Source organism: Pinus tabuliformis, chromosome 1_1, assembly GCF_031772625.1.
Source record: "Pinus tabuliformis cultivar Carrire ecotype Pingquan chromosome 1_1, CPIR1, whole genome shotgun sequence".
NCBI classification, from domain to species: Eukaryota; Viridiplantae; Streptophyta; class Pinopsida; order Pinales; family Pinaceae; genus Pinus; species Pinus tabuliformis.
The window spans coordinates 634370796-634392817 of record NC_142297.1 but is presented as its reverse complement, the minus strand read 5'-3'; the positions used below and the strand labels follow the sequence as shown (position 1 = coordinate 634392817).

General features: G+C 34.4%; 2 protein-coding genes across 5 annotated transcripts; one reads left to right on the top strand and one right to left on the bottom strand.

Annotated features, from left to right (window-relative positions):
- Positions 1-2448: 2448 nt before the first annotated feature.
- On the bottom strand, positions 2449-3907 carry LOC149214916 (uncharacterized). 4 transcript variants are annotated; one of them, XM_089391005.1, is made up of 2 exons: positions 3754-3900; positions 2449-3340 (listed from the first exon to the last, which is right to left on the bottom strand). In XM_089391005.1, exon 2 carries the CDS (start codon positions 3265-3267, stop codon positions 2803-2805), a length of 465 nt encoding a protein of 154 aa, XP_089247131.1. In that variant the 5' UTR covers positions 3268-3340; positions 3754-3900; the 3' UTR covers positions 2449-2802. The 4 variants fall into 4 exon arrangements, with proteins under 4 accessions (XP_089247131.1, XP_089247130.1, XP_089247129.1 ...); XM_089391004.1 differs by having other exon boundaries at positions 3742-3886; XM_089391003.1 differs by having other exon boundaries at positions 2451-3410; positions 3754-3907.
- Positions 3908-13527: 9620 nt separating this feature from the next.
- On the top strand, positions 13528-16972 carry LOC149214915 (uncharacterized). Its single transcript, XM_089391001.1, has 2 exons — positions 13528-13878; positions 16125-16972. Exons 1-2 carry the CDS (start codon positions 13564-13566, stop codon positions 16131-16133), a joined length of 324 nt encoding a protein of 107 aa, XP_089247127.1. The 5' UTR covers positions 13528-13563; the 3' UTR covers positions 16134-16972.
- Positions 16973-22022: the final 5050 nt, after the last annotated feature.

Sequence of the window (22022 nt, the reverse complement as noted above, 5' to 3'; positions counted from 1 at the left end):
AAGCCTATTATTACATGTTTACTATGTTGGTCTAGTGATTCGCTGTGGATTGTGGTAAAGGCTAGTTTCTATTAATGAGGGTTAGGTGGTTTAGCGTCAAGATGCCCTGATTGGTCTTTTTGGTTTGATTCCCACATCCATGGTTGGAATATGGCACGGTGGTGATTGGCTAAATAGAGGTTTGGCTCAACCACTCTATGGTCAGGTGGAACGTGGTAGTCCCATCCCAGGTTGGATTTTTCACTCATTAATAAGAGGTTCTTTCCTTGACACCTTATGTATAAATGTACTGGTTTATACGTGTGTTCTATGGCTGATGTATCCTGGATATTTTTGTGGTTATCATATTGGTTATAAGCATGTATTATGATAATGATAATGTATGACTCTCCTCATGTTTTGATTTGTATATGAATGAACTGTATCTATGACCTAATAGATGATAGCATAGCTAATGATATAAGGGAACAATTGTTCGTAGCAATTTTGAGATAAGTATGAGACCCCTACGTTGAGATAAGTTGTTTAACCCTGTAGATTACATATTTGTGACATGTTTGACGAAAAGTCTATCATGGCTAGTTGGGTTCCAATCAAGTCCTTGTTCATGTAATTGCATTTGTATCCTTCTTCTGTTATTATCTTTCAGTTATGAAAGTGTCATTGAGTTCTGGGCAGGGACCTGGGCTCTAAGCCTGAAAAGTGGAACAAATATTAGAGTTAGTGGCACATGTATGAGGAGAAGAGTCCCTAGATGCATGCATACCCATGTTTTGGGAGTGTCTCGATCCTCTTGCACACATGCATGTCCATATCAAGGGTGTGTCTTGGGGTTTAATGCTTTAAATCTTCACTTGGTCTCAGTGGCTGCTTTCCTGAGTGGTTGGGATGCTCCTGGGAGTTTTGTTACTGATGTGGAAGGTTTGTATGGTGTGTTTATGTAGATTCCACTTCCTTAAGGTCACCTAGGAGGTTGAATTCCATTATAGCGGCCTCCCATAGCATATTTACCCTAGTTGGCCGGTTACTTAGGTAGATATGGCTTGAGGGTTTTACAACTTAATGGAAGTTAAGGCTATTAACATGTTTTTTCTAATGCATCATTTTATCATAAGAGACAAATAAACAGATTAAATACACATCCTAGTTTGGGAGAGATTATGTTACTTGTAGCCTTGTTCTTATTACGAAGTATTTACAATTTTTATTTGCAATTTTATTTTTTAATTACTTTTTTAGACATTAAATATTTTATGATATACAACATTAAAATAATTTTCTTTTAACATTTTTTTTTTCTTTATGTAGATATATATGAAGTTGATATAGACATAAATCAATTAATATATAAAATTACATTAAGTCATGTGGACATTGAAATATTTTATTTATCATTAGGATGAGTGAACTATTTTTACCACATTAGATTGTAATGTTAACAACAAATTTTGTGAATTTAATATTAATAATGCTTTGTATCAATTTTAATTAAAGATAATCAACTATGCATATTCATTTTTACTTTTTAATATATCTAATTTTACATTTATATTGAAATAATATTTTATTTTTACTTTAATAAGAATTTAGAAAAAAACACATAACGGTGGTTATTGTGACTAGTGAGCTAAAAAAAAATGTGTCAAACTCTATCCTTATCATAAAAATTACTTAACTCCCTTAGTTAAAATTATATCTTAACTCACTGGAATTGTAAATTAGAAAAAAAATGCTATTTTAAACCAGCCCATTGAAACAAAATCCTCGTTAAAAGATCAAAATGGGATATCTCATTAGAGATTCAAATCTGGTAAGTGTGCAGATAATAAATCACTTACGCAGTGTGAAAACTTAAACATCTAACCATTCATAAAGGACGATGCAACCATCCATGAATTTTGAGCAAAATTTAGAAGAAAAATGCACCCAAAACCACTCACTGTGGAGATGATGATAATCCTATAAAAGGGAAAAGTTTAAATCGTCTACAGTTTTATTGTTTAGCTTAGCTGTGCTTTTTAATTATATTTTCAGATTGAAAAATTCAAATTATTGAATATATATAAATTTGATTTAAATTTATTATTTTAATTATTAACTTTAAGTAAAAGTTATTAAAATATATAGTTAAAAGGAAACGCATAAAATATAGTGCACATAAATTAGCCTGTACGACACATCAGAAAATAAGACTTTATATAAGAGTTCATATAACTAAAATCCATAAATAAGACTATATATAACTGAAAATCATTAATTTTGAATGTTGAAGTTAAATTTTATTGATGCTTTTGAAAACTCTAAATGAATGGAAACTCAAACTCATTTGACTTTTCAATGATTACTATGTTCACATATGAAATGCGAATACATAAAATATAAGAAACGTGAGGCTGTAAAAAAAAATCAGTTAAATGGATAAGTAAATAATGCCAATTATACAGCACTGCATAAGAAATGCACAATTCCATGAGGGAAGCTTGGTGTTCAAACGAAAGAAAACCTCATTTCAAATATATGTAGAAAACTGTAGCAATTTAACCAAAAAAATACTGCTCCTCTGTGTGCCCGATGATTATCTACGCCCATGTCACATGTATGCCATATGGTATATAAAATTCTACTTTTCCGGGTCTAATATCAATGTAAAGGTATATGAAGACTGCCCATGAAACAGAAGCTATGATAGGTGCAAATTCATCCATTGACTTTTGTTTGCCCCATTGTAGATTTTTCAAATATATTAACATACTTTAAAGCTGTCCAGACTTCCATTTAAAATTCAAGAAAATATTTGTAACCCTAAAGTGTTTGCATGTTTAATGAGGCCTCCACGTTCAGATCAAACGTTTCAGCAGGGCACCTGTCACATGCATCAGAAGAAGAATCCGTTTTATGATCTGTAACAGATCGATTCCTTTGTTTTCCCTTTGCCTCGGAAGTGCTCGGATTATTCTTCATATCAAAACTAAAGTCTTCCCACTCGAAGGAGGGTAGGCATGACGACTTAGCTCTGATAACTTTGATATCCAACCCTTCCCGGACTGATTTCTCCTCCGAGATACTGAAGTACATGTGGTTACTTTTCATATATTGAATTCTATTCATTAAAACAACAAATTCTTCGAAATTTCCTTCAGTATCTTCTATTGCTGTGCGCTGGCGTCTGGCCTCAACTCGATTTCTTTCACTCTGTGAGCCTTCCTGTTGATCTCCAGCGCATAATTCCAAATCCAACAATCGTTTCGGCTCCTTGCAGGACTCCATGGATACAGTATATGTGCTTCATCAAATTTCAAGCGTAAAACGGATAGTGATAGCTAGAACATCCTACCCATTGCTGCAGTGTCCATAGCCAGCAAGTATGTCACTCAAATCACATTAAAATCCTCATACAGAACAATATATATCTGCATTTCCATTATAAGGAATAGTTTACATAAGCCGCAATGATAGAAATAGCTTATTACAAAATGAAAGAACAATTTACATCTGTTTTTCCATATAAGGATTAACTTAACGTAAGCCACGAGGTAGAAATACCGTGGCACTTGTTGTTGCTTCCGTAAAAAACTGTACGCATTCCACAGTTGTGTTCTCTTTTTTTACGAGAAAAACAACAGATAATCTAACTCTAAAAACGTATATTCTGACATAGAAATCAGAAACTTAAAACACTATACCCAAGGAGCATGTTCTTGAAACAAAGAATTCAAAAAGAAAGTGTTCAAGGAAAATTACAGGTTTTCCAACCTTGTCTTCGTGTTGAACAGATTCGGCCAGAAATTGCAGGTCCTATGGATGATTATCAACGCACATGGGTATGTGCAGGGTAGTGCAGATATATGCATGCCAGTGTACAGTATCGTCGTGGAGGTAGAAGTTGGAGGGACGAATCTTAGGCGGATAATGTTGGGATGGTCTATGGCAGTCATTCCACGTTCAGTCCAATCAATCAAACGTCGATCAAACGTCGTGGGGTACACTTATATTTCGAATCACGACCATCCATTTTTTTTTTAGCTTTTGACACCTGTATCAACCAAACGCTTAGTCTAATGAGGTTGGTATGTGCAGGGTAGTGCAGATATACGCATGCCAGTGTACAGTATCGTCGTGGAGGTAGAAGTTGGAAGGACGAATCTTAGGCGGGTAAGGTTGGGATGGTCTATGGCAGTCATTCCACGTTCAGTCCAATCAATCAAACGTCGTGGGGTACACTTATATTTCGAATCACGACCATCCATTTTTTTTTTAAAGCTTTTGACACCTGTATCATCCAAACGCTTAGTCTAATGAGGTCGTAATTTGTACCTAAAAGAAAGATTTTGATAAAATAAAATTTAGGTATAGTTTTCAAATTGTGAGTGTCTATGAATCTATTTCCACTATTAAAATAAAATTCAAACATTTTTATTATCAAATTTTTTAAGGAAAAAAACACCCAATCCAATAATTTTTTAGAAAACCTGCTAGATAAAAAACAATACCTTATCTAACTCAATTTAATGTCAAACTAATGGGAATGTGATAAATGCAGCCCTTCAGCTCACCGTTTTTCTACTCACAAATCCACCAAAAATACATCAAGATTTGATTAACGAATCTTTATTGTAGCTTTGTTTGAGTTCCTGAACCATGATCTGGCTGCCCAACATTAAAACAAGTCTGTATAATATACATGTTATACAATTATCTAGCTTGCTGCGTGGCATTTAATGCCCAACTGGTATGCATAAGCATTGCAATAATCTAGCCTATGTTCATTGTATAAGTATTGCAATTATCTAGCATAGGTTCATTGTTGAATTTAAGTGAGCATATTTGTTGTGGGGATCTAACTTTGAGCTTATTAATGGCCTCACAACAAACTGGATAATTGTTGAGCTTATTGGTTGAAGTTTAAAACAAGTGCGTATAATATACAATTATTTAGTTTGTTGTGTGGCATTTAAAGTGCAATGGTAGTATATGCACAAGCATGTCAATTATTTGGCCAAGGTTCATTGTTGAATTTAAGCGAGTACATTTGTTGTAGGGATCCAACTATGAGTTAATTAACTGTCTCATAACACACTGGACAACAGACTTGATAATTGTTGTCCTATATACATAGGCGTTAATCGTCAAAAGGGTCTATAGACAAGTATGTCAATTATCTAGCCTATGCTCATTGTTGAATTTAAGAAAGTACATTTGTTGTAGAGATCCAAGTATGAGCTTATTAACTGCCCCACAACGAACTGGATAATTGTTGCCCTATGTATATAGGTGTTGACAGTCACAGGAGCCTTTTCCTTAACAAATCAATTCCAAACACCAAAACTCCAAAGGTCGGAGTTGGTGTTGGGGCTTTCTTTCATTGTTTGAATATCCTATCTATGGGCTTATGGGTGAAGCCTAGAAGCCTCCAAGAGTTGAACAGGGGTCTTTTACTTGCAAATTGATTCCAAATAACAAAACTCCAGAGGACAGAGTTGGTGATGAGACTTGCCTTCATTGCTCTTATATCCTATCTACGGGCTTATGGGTGAAGCCTCCAAGAGCTGATCTTGAGTATTTTACTAGCAAATCAATTCCAAACAAGGAGGAGTTAGTGATGGGACTTGCTTTAATTTCTTATATTTCCTATCTACCCGCTAATGGGTGCTTTCATCTAATGTCATCTCATGATGATACAAAGGTGAGTTAGCTATGTGAGGTCTGATGCTAATTGCATTTTCTTTCCTTTTGGATAATGTTTGTGTCACTATATATATATATATATATATATATATATATATATATATATATATATATATATATATATATATATATATAATCTTTCTTTGGTTTTGGATAATGTTTATGTGAGTATGTTTTTGTATATATGTGTGTGTGTGTGTGTGTTTTGCTTTTGGATAATGTTTGTGTGAGTACGTTTTTGTATATATATGTTTTCGATGACACTTGTGTCAGCACCTTTTTGTATATATATATCTAAATCTATGTTGAAATTTGACATAGTTTTTTTTAGAACTTTAAAATCTAATTTTTTGAAAAATTAAATTTATTTAAAAATAAAAATATTTAAATAATTAAATTTTATTAGAAAAAGTGTTCTCATGGAAAAAAACTTGTAAACAACAATATTTTTAATTTGAATAATATCTATATAGGGGAGGGACGCCATTACCTATGCTCCCTCCCGTCCACCTCACTTGCCAACGTGGAGACACCATAGATGCCGTACGATGGGTGGGCAGTGGGTCCTGCCACGTGTTGCAGTAGGTCCCTACACTAAATACTTACTGTTAGGTGGGGTTTACGGTTTCATCTACCGTGTTTTATGCCATGTCTTCATAGTTACATGTTATTTAACTCAGGTCCAGTGTGTGGGCAATCTGCTCCGCTGGTGATGGCTCCTCTCAGATTCAATACTGGTTCGCTTTGTCCACCATTCTGGAAATGCTCACTGGGCGAGGTTGTTTGCAGGGGTTCTTTCATTGTTTAGGGTTTATCCTGTGCTTGCTTGACCACGCTTGACATCGCATGTTTGTTCCTATCTCTATTTGAGATAGGGCTTATCACCGAGCTCTCGATTAGGAGGGAAACTAAAAAAAAAAAAGGATCGAAGATCAAAGTTTAGGGAAAAAATGATCGAAGATCAATGTTTAGGGAAAAAAGGATCAAAGGTTCACCCTAAAAAAAATAAATAAAAAGAACTTGATGGTACAATGGTTGCCATTGTACCATCCAATTTTTCTTTTTTTTGTAAGGATGCATCTTCAATCCTTTTTCCCTTAACTTTGATCTTCGATCCTTTTTCCCTGAACTATGATCTTCAGTTTAGGGTTGATGTTGTGGTTTCTTGACCTATTTCGAGGGGGATTTATGGTTCTTGATGTTGTTGTTTGTTCTGCACTATCGGGGGTTTACAAATCCCTGCCATGTTATTTCATCCTCTCGCCCTGCTGTTTGGGAAGGAGACAATTGGAGATTCTATGTAGTTCGGTTGTCAACATGCAGGTTTCGAGGTCAATGAAGGTAACTTTGCGAAATCACGCGTTTTTTTCAATTTTTTTTAGGTTTTTTCCCAAATTCTAATTTGTTCCTGTGTTTGCAACTTTGTGTTGCAAGTGGCTGTTGTAGAAGAAATGTGGAGAGATCTAGGGGACATTTGGGAATGTGGGTGGCTTCTGCGGATCTCCAAGTAGGATTCTAAATCCTACTAGCCACTATGTTCTTCAACACTTAAATTTGATGTCTCGAATTTGGGAATTTAGCTATTATGTTCTTCACACTTAAATTTGTTTTATGGAATTTGTGAATTTAGCTCTAGTTGTACCGTTTTTATCTAGAACTTGGCAATTTAACTATTGTGTTTTTCAACACTTAAATTTGTTGGTTGAAATTTGTGAATTTATCTCTAGTTGAACTATTGCTGTTGGAATTTGGGAATTTAGCTATTGTGTCCTTCAATACTTCAATTTTCTATCTAGAATTTGTGAATTTAGCTTTGGTTGCACTGTTGTTCTCTGGAATTTTGGAATTTGAAAGTTCTTCCCTGTCTGGAATTTAAGAATTTTGGAATTTGAAGGTTTTCCCCTAAATTAATCAAGCAACACTTAAATTAATTGTGAATTTCTTCCCTCTATTTAAGTTTTCTATGAATTTTTCCCTCTATTACGATTTGTCAGCTTTCTTGTAGCTTATAAAGTATTTCTTGTAGGGTTTGGGGTTTTTTCATTTGTTCCTTTGTTCCTTAGGGTTTAGGGTTTGTTCCTTTAGTATATTTTATTAAGATTTTTACCTCATGTTTCCTCGATACTATACGCTAGATATTTCCATTTCTAGAAACTCTTTTCTTATTGTTTCCTGTTTCGTGTAATTGGAGACAATGTTGTAGATGTATCTCTCTTATTTGGGGCTACATTGACCTAGAGCCTCTTTAGAGCATGAGTTATTTAAATGTCCTCTTTGCAGAGAAAAATAAGTTTGAGCTAAGTTCGATTACTAATTTTACATGATTGGTATGATAGGCATCGTGATGTCTGCAATACATATCATTATTGATATCTCTTTTTAAGTTACATCCAAACTATCTACATGTTCTCTTTGCAGACAAATATGTTTTAGCTAATTTTGATTAGTCATTTTACATACCTTGTATGATAAGCATCTTGATGTCCTTAATAAATATAGTTATTGGTATCTCCTTATAAAGGTTACATTCGACTTATCTACATGTTCTCTTTACAGAGTAAAAGATGTTTGAGCAATGTTTGATTACTAATTTTACATGCCTCTATTGATAGGCATGTGGATGCCCATAATACATATATTTATTGGTATCTCTTTATAAAAATTACGTCCCTTTCATAAGTTTTGTTAATTTCAAACTATTTATATTTCAATTAGTAATTTTTATGCCCTTTGGTGTGGGCTTTTTGCAACCTTTTCACTTCTTGAAATTTTGTCCTTGAAATTAACTCAGGGGTGGCAAGTTGTCTCTGCCCCCCTTCTTCTTGGGGGAATATTGTAATTTGTTAGGGAGCATTGAGCCCCTTTCTGTGTACCCTCATGCAAGGCACCCCCCTACACATCATGTTTGTAGCAAGGTAGTGGTAGTAGCAAGTGGATCAATGACCCCGTTGATGATATTTGATGGCTTAGTTTACAAGTTCTAGATTCATGCTTATAGAATTATTTGTGCAACTTATAGGTGAGAGATGGGTGGAGTTAACAAGTAGATTATAGTGTGGCCAATGGGTGAAGTCATTGTTGTAGTGCATACCAAGATAATGGGGGTTATTGTCTATGTTGGTTAAATGTCACAAGCCAAAGATGTGGGATTTTTTTTAATGTAATAAAAGTTTTGCATATATTAAAAAATTATGTTAGTGCATTGAGATAAGTGAATTGGTCTTTCAATCCAAGGTGGATGAACCTCCATGTCTGTATGACATATGTGGCTAAGCTAATTAAAAAAATAACATCCAAGATGTAATATCTCAAAATAAATAAAGAAATGACCTTCCTTGTTCAAAAAGGCATTGCCAATGATCTATATAGTCAACCCCTCATCCATTATTATCTATTTGGTTTTCTTAAAATAGTGTCTATCTCCTAGGCATTAACATAGGTTGTTTCAATCAATAATTGAACTAATAGTCATGTCTTTTATGTTATTGAGAGAGAACTAACAGTGATGTATTTTATATTATTAAGAAACAAACTCACTTATCAGGTTTATAAGGTTTAAGTAATCCTCTAAAAAAAATGTTTTAAGAAGGAACCAACTCGTATTATCAAGTAATTCATGTCGTTTTGCAATCCTCCAATTTATTTCTCACGTACCCAGAGCCTTCCTTGGCCATAGGGGCACTCTACTTTGTTTACACTCAGATTTAATCACAAGCATGACTTAGGAGAATGTCATCAATCTTATCTACATAACTATTTTATAAACATAATTTATTCATTATCAATTTAATTCATGGATCACACAACATATTAAAGTATGAAGAATTCCATACAAAGACGAATACAAATACCATTTAAAACCAAAAGAAGTCTTCCAAACCAGTTACTGAGTGTTTCATTGCCCAAATGTTAGATTCTGCAATGGATTGCACCTCCAATCAAGACTTTGATGTACAAGTGCAAAGGAAAGCTACTATACATATTTAACCTCATTATTCATTGCAATACGTCTTTAAGTTCATTATTCAGTGCAATTCATTTCTCATGATTTAGACAATCTGCTCTACATAAATTCTTTTAGCCCTTATCCAACCATCTAATAGATATGACACTCTCTTCCCTTATCCTACACAACAAGAACTATTCTCTCTATTTAAAGGTTCCTTAGGAATCTTCTTACCTTCTATTGTTGTCAACCATGTCATCAAGAAGCATCATCGACTGTGCTTGCATAATGTTTCATCAACTCCAAATCATTGGGGCAAATTTCCTTACCTTCTATATTTGGAGAGTTGGCATGTCATAGTCAATGTTTATACATGATTTGGTTGACAATGATGTAAGCAAAATTTATACAAATTTTAACATGCAAAGCATTAAAGAAGAAAGAAACAAGAAGCATATGCACTCTGTCTGTCTTCTAAGTTAACTTGCAGTAAATGAGGTTTCATATGTGGTGTGAGGTTAGGTACTTTTACAGTTCACTTTCTCGTTAAGATGTTAATCTGGTTTAGTTCTTTTTTATAAAATATTATTTGAATTAGAATATGCAATTGTAATTGTCAGTACAATTTCAAGTTTATCTGCACGAGTTCTATTCTTTTTCATCTGTAGCTATCCATACTAGCCAATACTCTTCATTATAGTTGTGTCATATTTTCCAATCAACTTTAAAATGATTCAGAATATAGAAAAATACAAAATTTATATATTTTCATGAAAATGAAACTGTAAGAATTGAAATAAAATCTATGAGAAATGAAAATAAAATTGTAAGAAAAATGTGTTGTAATTGAAATAACTAAGTTGAATATATTGTCAAATGTTGTGTGATGGTTTAGGGTTGGTGAATATATTGAATGTTAAACATGCAACTTCAGAGTGGTTGAATTATTATTATTTTTTTATATAGTTTTTTGCACTTGAATTTAATTGGTGGCAAGGATGGACGTTGATTGCAATGACTTCTTTTTTAATGTGTGATCTGGATATAATTGGATGTGGTCTAATGGTTGGAAATTTGCTTTTTGTTGATCCATGTGCTTTGATCTATTTTAATGGAAAATATAATGGGTTGGGTGTCATTTATTGAGCATAATGGGTCTAAATGTTATTAGGTTGGTTGTCATTTATTGAACAAAGTGGGTTTAAATGTTGAATAACACAACAATGATGGTTGACATGCATTCACTTTTATTATGTGCAGGTATGGATATTTATTTTGGATACATAGCTTCAATTTTGATGAATGGGGGTTCACTTTTATTTTGTGGATGTATGGATATTTATTTGGGATACATAGCTTCACTTCTGATGAGTGGGGGTTGAAGTGACTGCTACTTTGCTACTTTGTACTTCTAGAATAGACCATTTTGGAATGATTTATGGTTTCATATGTTTTCTAGTTAGGTTAATATGATTTGTACTCTTAAGTATTAAGATATTATATATGGTCAGTTGTGGGCCCAGTCAATGTTTAGGGAATTTTTCGACATAAATTAAAACATATTTTCACTTAATGTTGTTTATTTTTGTTTAAATATTAGTTTCACAAGTCTCAACTTTTGGTGGTTTGGTGGGACTAGTACGGTCTTGCACAACATTAGACATCTCTCCCATACCAAACAACAAATTTGATGGACCTTTTTTAGATAATGTGAAGTATATCTGATACATTTTGATCTGATTTTGATTGTGGACAGCTTGGCTCAATAACCAAGAAGTTCCAGGGAAAAAAGGTTAATTTGACTATTCATGTGAAAAAGAGGTTTTTGGTGAAGTACAAGGTAGAAATAGGAGTTAACTAGAAATTTTTGTGTTATTAAGTTTTTTTTCCTTTTGGTCTTTCTTTCTATTTATTAGTTTTGATTCGTTTGGTTAAATTTAGTATGATTTATTATTATTATTATTATTATTTTTAAAGTAATTTTAGGTTTTAATTTTATAATAGGTAAAAATGAAATGTTTCTATTTTTTTCACGTAGTCTAACAGGCGGAGGAGTTGACTGGAAAGTTATGGAAATCCTGGTCATATTTAGAGAAAATCCACCGAAGATTTTTGTAAATCCAAGTTATAGTTGTTAAACTTCAAAATTTTAGGTGTCCTAGATGTTTTTGATGGTGCTGAATCTATTTCCACCGTCAAAAACACGATTCAAACACCGCCTCTACAAGATTTTTTGAAATTTTTTTGCCCAAATTCCAGCCACTGTTGACTGTTCGGGCAATTCCTCTACCTCATTAGATGACTCCATTTTTTTTTAATATTAAAATTATTTATACATTAAAACACATTTTAAAATTACTATTAATAATTAAAAAAATAAAATTCTTAGATTTCGATAATATTTGTATACCAAGCAACAAAGTTTTGATTGGCCGTGGTAGATAATATAAGAATCCGATACGTTGATGCGATTGTGGAGCGTAGGCTTCGCGCAATAATCTTGAATTTCGAATCCAGCGAGGAAAGATAATTTTGAATATTCATGTGAAAAGATGTTTAGTACTTGCTGAAGTACAGGGTCGAAATATCATTAAAATGGAAATTTCATTTCCACATCCTCGGAAAATTCCTGATGTTATTTAGTATAACTGGTTTAATTAATTTAATTTTTTTTAATGGTAAATTATGTAATTCATAAAATAGAGTGTTTTTCTTTATATTTTCAGAATATTAAAGTTATTTATATATTAAAAATATATTTTATTTTAATTAATTATAATTTTTTAATAAAATGAGAAAATTTATTATAATTTAATTGAGAGAATAATTATTTTTAATTATTATTCACAAATGCATATTGACTGATCATTGTTATTAAAAAAAATCATGCCAATTAAAATAATTAACAGGTGACCTGTAAAGTGCAACCTTTCACTTTTACCCAATACTTTTAAGTCTTAATAAATAATTACGTTTACTTTCATACAATATTAAACAAACAAAACAAACTCACTCAATTATTAAACTGCTCCTAATTTTATTTTGTTGCAAGTGCCTGTACCGGTTAATATTATTCCCATCACAAAAGTAACGTGTTTGATATTTTGTTGCAAGTGCCTGTAGCAGTTAATATTCCCACCACAGATGTAACGTGCTTGACAATTTTCGCAGTAGAGATGTTGACATTGATATCAGCATAAATAACGTGTTTGACAATATGGGTGGCAGAGATGGTAACATTGTGGACAGTGCAAAATAACGTGTTTGACAAAACGGCCCAGAAAGACGATAACATTGTTTTTTCCAAGAAGGAAAAACTAACTTTTTTCATTGATTGAGAATGAGAGTACATGTGCTAATATAGAGCCATGGAGCAGATTACAATATCAGTGCATTGCAAGCATCCTATCCAAATCAAATCAAGATGTCTGAATAAAAATATGATCCAGAAAAAAGAAATATAGCGAGACAAAATAGAGTACGAATATAAAAAATCGGGGCAAAAACCCGGGGAAAACACAGTGATACAAAAAGTAACAGAGAAACAGAGCCTTCACATCAAGATCGGTTTAGATCGTAGGCAAATTCCTAAAAGTGTATCGAACCCTGAGCCATGATGCATCATTGCTCGGGCAAAACATCTGCCTCACCATTTTGTTCTGTGAATATATGTGAGAGAGATCTTTTTGAAAGTCATGTCCAAAATCCGAATCGTTTGCTGCCAATTCAGTGAGAGGAGGAGTTTCAAGGTCGCAACTTTCATTCACCTAGACAACCATAGACTTAGAGTCACCGAATATAGCAATATCCGATAGTCCAATCCAGTTGGTGCAATATATGACTCCTATAATGCATGGAGCTCAGCCTTGGTGTTCGAGCCATATTGACTAGGCAAGAGCTAACCAGTCTGCCATAGGGCATTAAATGCTCGTATGGCAGGCCTCTTTACCATGCATGCCCATTCCTTTCATGCCCGCATCCATCGTTTCTCCGGCAGCGGGACGGCCCATCGCATCATAATTTTTCCGAGAACGGGTGACCCACCACCTCTGAGCTGGCACCCGCTGTGCTGGGCAGAATTTTCAAACGAGCGCTTGCGCCAAAGAGCCATTTGCTCCATTCGCGCTCCTGTCGAGTTTCCTCTGCAACCCCTCGAGCACACACCGCTCCGCAAGCGTTGCTGGCTCACCCACGCAGGTCCGCCCACGGTGCATATTCGCGGCTGGCTGTGCGTCCCCCGGCGTAAGGTAAATTAACCTCTGTCCCAGTTTCTTATCAATGTTGTATGTGGCATCCCCATATTGCCAATCCCTGTAAATCCTCGATTTATTCCATGTAGTTACAAAACATGGCAATCTCAAAATAAATTTTGGCATATAGGGTCTTATTTTACATGACCATGGGCATAATATTTAAGATAAATGATCTCCTTATAAGCAAATCTGAATTCTTATGCTGTTTCTCCGAAAACTACATTTGAAGGTATCGAAATTCTGTGCTCTTAGCTGGCAATTTAAGATTCTCTCAGCCTTTTTAATTTGGTGATTAAGACTAAATCCCATCCGCAGTAGTTTACATGTACTCAAGAATAAAATTGTTGACAGTGTTTAAGGCTAGAGTTTAGAAAATTTGCTAGAGTTTAGAAAATTTGGGTTGCATTAATCATAGAACAGTCAGACGTGCTTTTCCTTTCTTGTACAACTATTACAATATGGGTGGGGTAATATCCATTGTTCTGAATGTGTAGCTTTTTCCGATACAAGAATTGAACACATTAATTTCATGACACCAAAACAGTTTAAGGTGAACTTTTCATCCCAGCATCTACTAGTTGGTCAATGACATCTGCTAACATGCTCTCTGCTAGCACTTTTACTTGAAAAATTAGTGGGCCAATCTTTGTTCTCAAAGTTTTCAATTTGTCATATGCTTCTTTTGCCCTTTTACTTGAGCTACAGTCGAATTTTCAATATTCAATACAGTAGTTGCATGGGCTTTTCACTTCTTAACCTTTCAGTTTCTACAACATCTTGTGGTGGTAAATGGCTGGGCTTAGTACTACTTGCAATGCTCCATGACCCATTTTCCTTGTCAATGACAGCGTGTAGCTTCATAAGCTGAAAGCATCACCTCCAAAATGCTGCAGCAGACTTGTATGAGTTGGACATACTTCCAACCATAGATGCTCACTCATCCAAAAAAAAGATAAAAGGAGAAATTGATGTTAATGTTGCTAATGTTGCTACCACCACTGTAATGGAAGCATGGTCAGAATATGAACTGATATGATGTAAAAATGAAGGCTCGAATGCCTTCAAATGGATGGATTGTATTTTCCAATAGGAACGCTACTTTAAGCCTGTTGCAGAAAACAAGAGACGGAAGGTTGCTACTGCAGAGAGTCCAAAGGCTGGGAGCGCATTTGTGAGAGAGTAATGAGAAATCTGCTAAGTAAACGTGCATTGTGGAGGACCTATTATGCCCACTGCATATTCCATTTTGCAGGGACCTGCAGATCTACCTGCATTACATAATTGCATCTAGTTAACTTTTCACCAATGGTCTAAGTAGTTTTTTGCTATGAGGGTATTATCTGCAAAAAGGCAACATGTGGTCTATGGTGAACTTCAAAATGACAGAACAAAACCAACCCACATGAAAGATGACCATTAGAACTGTCTTACAGGCATGGATGACCATAAAAAATCAAGCATGATTACAAATATGAATCCCCGATGTTATAAATTTCAACAATAGCTTGAGACACAATGAATATCTTGATGTTAAAACAACAACGAGGTGAGTAGTTTGACATCCATGTAGTCCCCGTTGAATCCTACTCCATTGATAGAAAAGCTATGTTAAGTAAATAATCAAGATTACTTCCATGTCTTCATAAAGTTGCCTCTTGTTGATAGAGATGTTGCTGGAGATGTTTGTCATTGAAATGAGGCAAATGAATTCTTGGATACTGCCTCTTGTTGATGGAGATCTGGATAAGCATAGGAGTGTTCTCTCTATGTGGAACCCTTCACCCAATGCAATCCCTCTTTCAAGATGTGAGCAGTAGCTTTGGAAAACACTAACAGTCAATTGCAATCGGAATCGCTGGATATAGCAATGTTTTTGAAAATGTAACAGGAAAAACCATTTTCCAGGGTTTCTTTAGTCAATCTTACTAAAAGATGATATTTTGAAATCCTTAGAATCCTTGATAGCATGACAAGGTTTGTCTTAAATGGTTCATTTCTTCTTGTCATGCTACATCCTTATTTTCATGAGCATGCATGCATTATTCACTCTTTATGCTAATAGAAAAATAAAAATACTCTCTTTATGCCCAAAGTCTTATCACTGATATTTGATTTTGTGTTATCTTTCAAGGATGTGCATTCAAACTTGACGTATAATAAAAATAAATCAATTTCAATCAAGATATTTTATCATATTAAGTATTCTAACATGAATCTATTTTGTTTTTGTCACTATGCAGTGCTTCTAAGCTCACGGAATGGTGGAAAAGTGGACACTATGCATTGAAGTATGATGCCACCCAAATCCAAGTCGAGCATCTTTAAGATTTGTCCTTCACAATGGGGCAAAAAATCATGTGGTTTATAGAATATGGAAAGTGCAGGGAAATACAACCAATAACGAAGAAGACTACATTACACTTGTTGTAGGGTTAAAAGAGGCAAAACACAATGGTGTGAATTACATAACAATAATGCCAAACTTAGATTTAATCTGTAATCACATGGAAGGCATCTACAATGTTCGCGCAGACAATTTGAAGCCCGTCTACAGAGGCAAAAATCTGGAGTGCTCGATTTAATTCTTTTATGATAAAGCACCTTGCAGAGATCCATAAAATGTCTAATGATCTAATGGCTGGAGCAATCTCAAGTGTAGATGTAGGTGCCAGAGATGATTTATGATCACTGTTCATTCCATTGGAAAACATTGATCAGCATCAGTATAGGTCTCGACTATGTGCATACACTATGGTTGTCATTTTTCTTGGGATTCTAATACCGTGGTTCTTTCACTAGAGAACCTGTTAATGTACTTGTTTTTTCCGTTTTGTAATATCATTTACCTTAAATGTCTAGTCATGTTATAATTGAATTCATGTGTTCAGTTATATACATTATATTTGAGGTGAACTAATCATTCTTAACCTACTAGTGGTTCAGCCAAGATTATTGTAGCTCCGTTTGAATTTCATTTTAATTTCAAGTTTCAGATGCTTCCTCTTTAATACCGTCTTGAATTCCACCTGGATGGATGCCATGGGAATAAATGAAAGTAACAAAATAGGGTTATTTACATTTGGTTTGTTGGTTTTCACAGCATTTAAGAAGTACAAGTCATTTCTGATGCAAACCATAGCTATATCCATATCTATATGACGACAAGCCGGAAATAGTTGATGCATGATCTAATCTGACATGAAGAAGCTCATACCATGAAACCCTTCTAGGAACATTGATGCATAATAATGACAAACTCTAACCTAGTATGAAGTGAATTTTCATAGGTACATGGTTTTCCCTAGAATGATGTAATGTACGCATATATCAATGAAGCCCTACATGCCCATGATGCCTTTGAAGATGCCCTAATCCTAATAAATAAAGAACACAAGTGAAGAAACACTCATCTTTCAAAATTGCCTAAAAGATTAAAAATATTGAAGCCCTAAACATTGTCGAAAACATAATGATAAAATCCACAGATAAAACAATGATTACAGTTCACAAACTATAATTTTACTGATGGAATATTGATCTTAGTTAAGGATGAAAATGACACCATCTTGTAGAGGAAACTTTCCCCTTTCGAATGAGCTATTACTTGCTTTCTAACTCCTCTTAGATTGAGAGAAATTGAATTTATAAATTAAAAAAAATAGTATTGGTAAAATGAATTATGTAGGCTCATGTTCCTTGGCCAAGTGATGTGTCATTTCATTAAAGGTAGAAAACTAGTATAAATATAAGCTGGAACTAGTCATTCCTCCCATCAACCTCAATGAAGAACATCACAAGAAGATAGATGAGAGGGATACAAGCATGACACAAGCCGAGGAGATAAAAGAGAATACTTTTTTGAGAAAATACTATTATGCTCCTTTCAAACTAGGACTTGTTGTTAGAAGCTCTGATATAGAATTGCAATAATATATGTGAGGCTCATAACCTTGAGAGAAATCAGTTTTATAGGCCCGAATCTCAAGATCAAAATCCATGAGAAACCTGGATTGCCAAGAGAAATAGAAGCTGTGATAAGCCACTGTGATACCCTCGCATAGTCCTAATCAAGCTTGACTGTAGAATTGTAGAAATGTGACATATCTCAGATAGTGGAAAGTATATAAGCTTAGATGTTAACCTCAATTCATGTGATCAATTTCCTATTGAAGAGCTCAGATTTGTTGTGAAGACTAGAGACTCATTGAAACTCAGACCTGCTATAGCCTTGGGCAATTCCTGTGGTCAACGTTTTGTGAAGGATCATAACATTCAAATTGGAAAAACTATGAATAACTCGGACCAGTGATATTACACATTGGAAAATGGACAATTAACTAATTGGCAACTCGGACCATAACTAAAGAGTTTATACTTCGAATATGAACCTTGTATAGAGCTTGAACATAACCTTCTTCTTGTTGAAATTGAATACCTTGAAAATGAAGAGATTGACTAAATATGCAACCTGAGTCTCCTTGTTGCATCTTCCTTCATGAATTTATGCGTCGAACCACTATCCAATATTACAAGAACTAGCCCTTTGTTGATATTTTCCTGCACAAAGCTTAGTTTCATCACATCCTCATTTTGTGTTGTTACCAAACTTGACTCCACGGTAATACTCAAAACCTACATTCCCATGAATGGGTTGTCCACTTTCTCAATGGAATCCATCCTCTGTGTGAACATGTAATTCTTTGCATATTAATCTTTCACGCAGATCCAACATGGTGCAAATTCTTCTCTTTTTTCTACATCTATAGTATTGGCATACTCATAATAACCCCTTAGTCCACCCTTAGCTTCACTCTTGGAATCTAGCAGTTTATCTGCTTCCGTGGCAGCTATTGTAAGAGCCTTAACTCCTTGTCTCCACAGTTCATTATGTGTCATTGATTTCAATAATCATAAAGTCGAATATTTGGTCCTTATTTGATATCTCTTTGATTTGCAACATGAGATAACTCCTTGATGTGTTTAAAAATTAGGCAGACTAGGGATCAAACTCAGGACCTGGCCTTGGGCCGAGAATCCTTGCTTCTTCAATATAAAGGTGTAGATTGCTAGCTCTAACACACTTTGTTTGAGCCAAAATTTTTGGCCTCCTAGCCATTGCCAACCAAAAAATGGATAGGTTAGGAATTGGACTAAACTCTGTCTCCTATTTTGCAAGAAGAGAGAGAACTTTTTGAGTATGGTCATTTTAAATTAGAGGATTATGTACTTTTCTGTCAAATATATGCTATAGTAAGGGCTCATACATGTTTTGGGACGCCTCTGATACATCAAAGAGATCCTAAACAATGATAACTAGTTATTTTATGGATGTGCCCTCTTCTAATATAAATCCCATGAATCTTAGGACCATGATCAAACTATTTATTTCAGAAGATAATGGCCAGTGTCTCTAAAATCAATAACAAGAAAGATTAGGATGAGTTGAAGAAATTGAAAATAATTTTTCATTCTGCTCTTACAGTTAATACGAGTGACATAATACCTTTCATGATAATATCTTTCAAGTTAAATGAAAGTCGATTTGTCACCACTTCAATCATGGATATTTGTGCCACATTCTTGCATGTTTCCCATTGTTTCCAGGGCAGATTTGCATAAGATAGGGCACTGCAATAAAAGTATGTGGCTATGGGTAATGTTCAGAAGTTCGAGTGTTTTTTTGAGGAGATATATCATGACATGGGGCACTCCTTTGAAGCCCAAACACAATATCTACAACAAGAAATTGGGTGTGCTTGTGATGGGAGTTATAACCAGCAGCAGGAATAACTTAACAATAGAGGAAAGATGCTGATTTGATGCTACTTTTGGACCTGTCCACATTCATTTATGACAGCAAAGGAAGGCACAATACTTGAGATGGTTATTTCAATTATTTTTGGATCTGCAGTCCTGCTACTATAAATAGTTACAACTAGTGTTAGAGGTTCATGAGGGAGTTAACTTTACTAATTACATGAAGGGCACGCTCAATGAGGAGTTACATTAGGGTGACCTACTAGAAAGTCATTATTTACTTGAGTTATGCCAGCTAGGAGGGCACACTCCTTGGCTGTTACTTTAGATCTAATAGCATTTAACTATGAGCAATATTTTAATTCAGTGACAAAGGCATTTCTCAACTAATTGTAAAAGAGGAACTTAAATGCATACTTAATAAAGCTTATGACAATACAGTTTTGTGCCAGTGTCATAAAGGAGTTTCTGTGATGTGGGAAACAACTTCAGTTGCTGTAGCTTGGAAAACAACTATTGCAAGTTTTATCACTACTTAATGATCCCCAAAAAGTCCCCCAAGGCATGCTTAGTATTTTTATTGAGGGAATTAAAATATAAAACTCTTTTAATAAGAAGTTCGATTCACTGTTTGAGAAAGGCATGGAGAATTTGTTTTTGTGTATTTACATGGGTCTGGAATGTGCATGGCAATAATCTTGGATATTTGATGAGGAGCTCTATTGATCTATGGGTGCTGTAGTTCTACACATTGTAAGGGGTGCTTTTTTGTGGCCTCATGAGATTCTTGAATGTTAGTGTAATGGTCATATCATGTTTTTACTATAAAGTATTGATGTTTTGTATTAATTTAGTAGTTGATTGGTTATAAATTAATTGTTAAATGATTGTAAAATAAAAATGTTTTAATTGAATATATAAACAGTTACCCTACATAACAGCAGAAGTATATTGTTCTTTGAAATTATAGCTAAGCTAGGCATCCCAGCTCCATGTCTAAAATTTCCAGCTTACAAAAGACCGCTAACAAAGATTTCCAACACTTCACACAAGTATAAATCCTGTAAAACCTTCCTAGTATTAGTGAAACCTTGAAATACATCAGAAAAATAAAAGATGTTACAACTGTCAGCTTCTTCCATTCCTTGGGTAGAGTGCACTGGTTCCAAATCTCCTATTTCCATGGCTTCAAAGAGCTGCCACAAATTGAAGATTAATATCTACTTCTTTCTAGTTATGGTTCCTGTACCTAATCTAATTTTTAGTTGGCCATATTTAGATCTTACATCTAAAGATTAGACCAAAATTTTCAAATTTTTTCTGGCATCCAGAACTATGCCATGGCTTGGTACAAATATTTTGATGAACAATTCATTACAGAATCATTTCCATTTAGCTTTGCCAGAGCATTCAGTTTTTCATTCCACACTGGTGTCACCATCTGGATTCTAAACCTTTAAGGAAACCATGAGGCATTTCATAATGCTTTGTACAATATCCTTTCTCGCGTTTCACTTCCATCATCTTGAAATCTCCTCTAGTGTTCGTCAATGCCGCAACTATTATCAAATAGAGCTGACTCTTACTTCTCCTACAACCAATTATTTGTTAATGATATTATCCCAGGTGCCTTGTTGTCCCAATGCTATGTTATGCTTCATTAAAAATTGCTACAACGTAAGTCTATCCAGAGCCATCTCATTTCTAATGGGTATCGCATTACTCCTTGGTCGTGATACATCATTACTAATTTGAAATCCCAGAGGAAGAATTAACTTTTTCCTCCATCCTCTCCTTATATTGATATTTTCATTTTATTTGTACAGTTACTCTATGGCAGAGGATATGAAACAATGGTCATTGTGATCTGCTAACAACTTATTTGTATGGTTACCCTGCAGAAACACTACAATGATCTGTTTTGGTGTCCTGAAGTTAATGTGTTCAATTCTTGTATCGAAAAAAGTTACACATTCAGAACAGTGGAAATTACTCCACCCATATTGTAATAGTTGTACAGGAAAGGAAAAGCATGTCTGATTGTTCTATGATTAATGCAACCAAAATTTTCTAAACTCTAGCCTTAAATGCTGTCAACAATTTTATTTTTGAGTACATGTAAACTACTGCGGATGGGATTTAGTCTTAGTCACCAAATTAAAAACGCTGAGAGAATCTTAAATTGCCAGCTAAAAGCACAGAATTTCGATACCTTCAAATGTAGTTTTCGGAGAAACAGCATAAGAATTCAGGTTTTCTTATAAGGAGATCATTTATCTTAAATATTATGCCCATGGTCATGTAAAATAAGACCCTGTATGCCAAAATTTATTTTGAGATTGCCCTGTTTTGTAACTACATGGAATAAATCGAGGATTTAC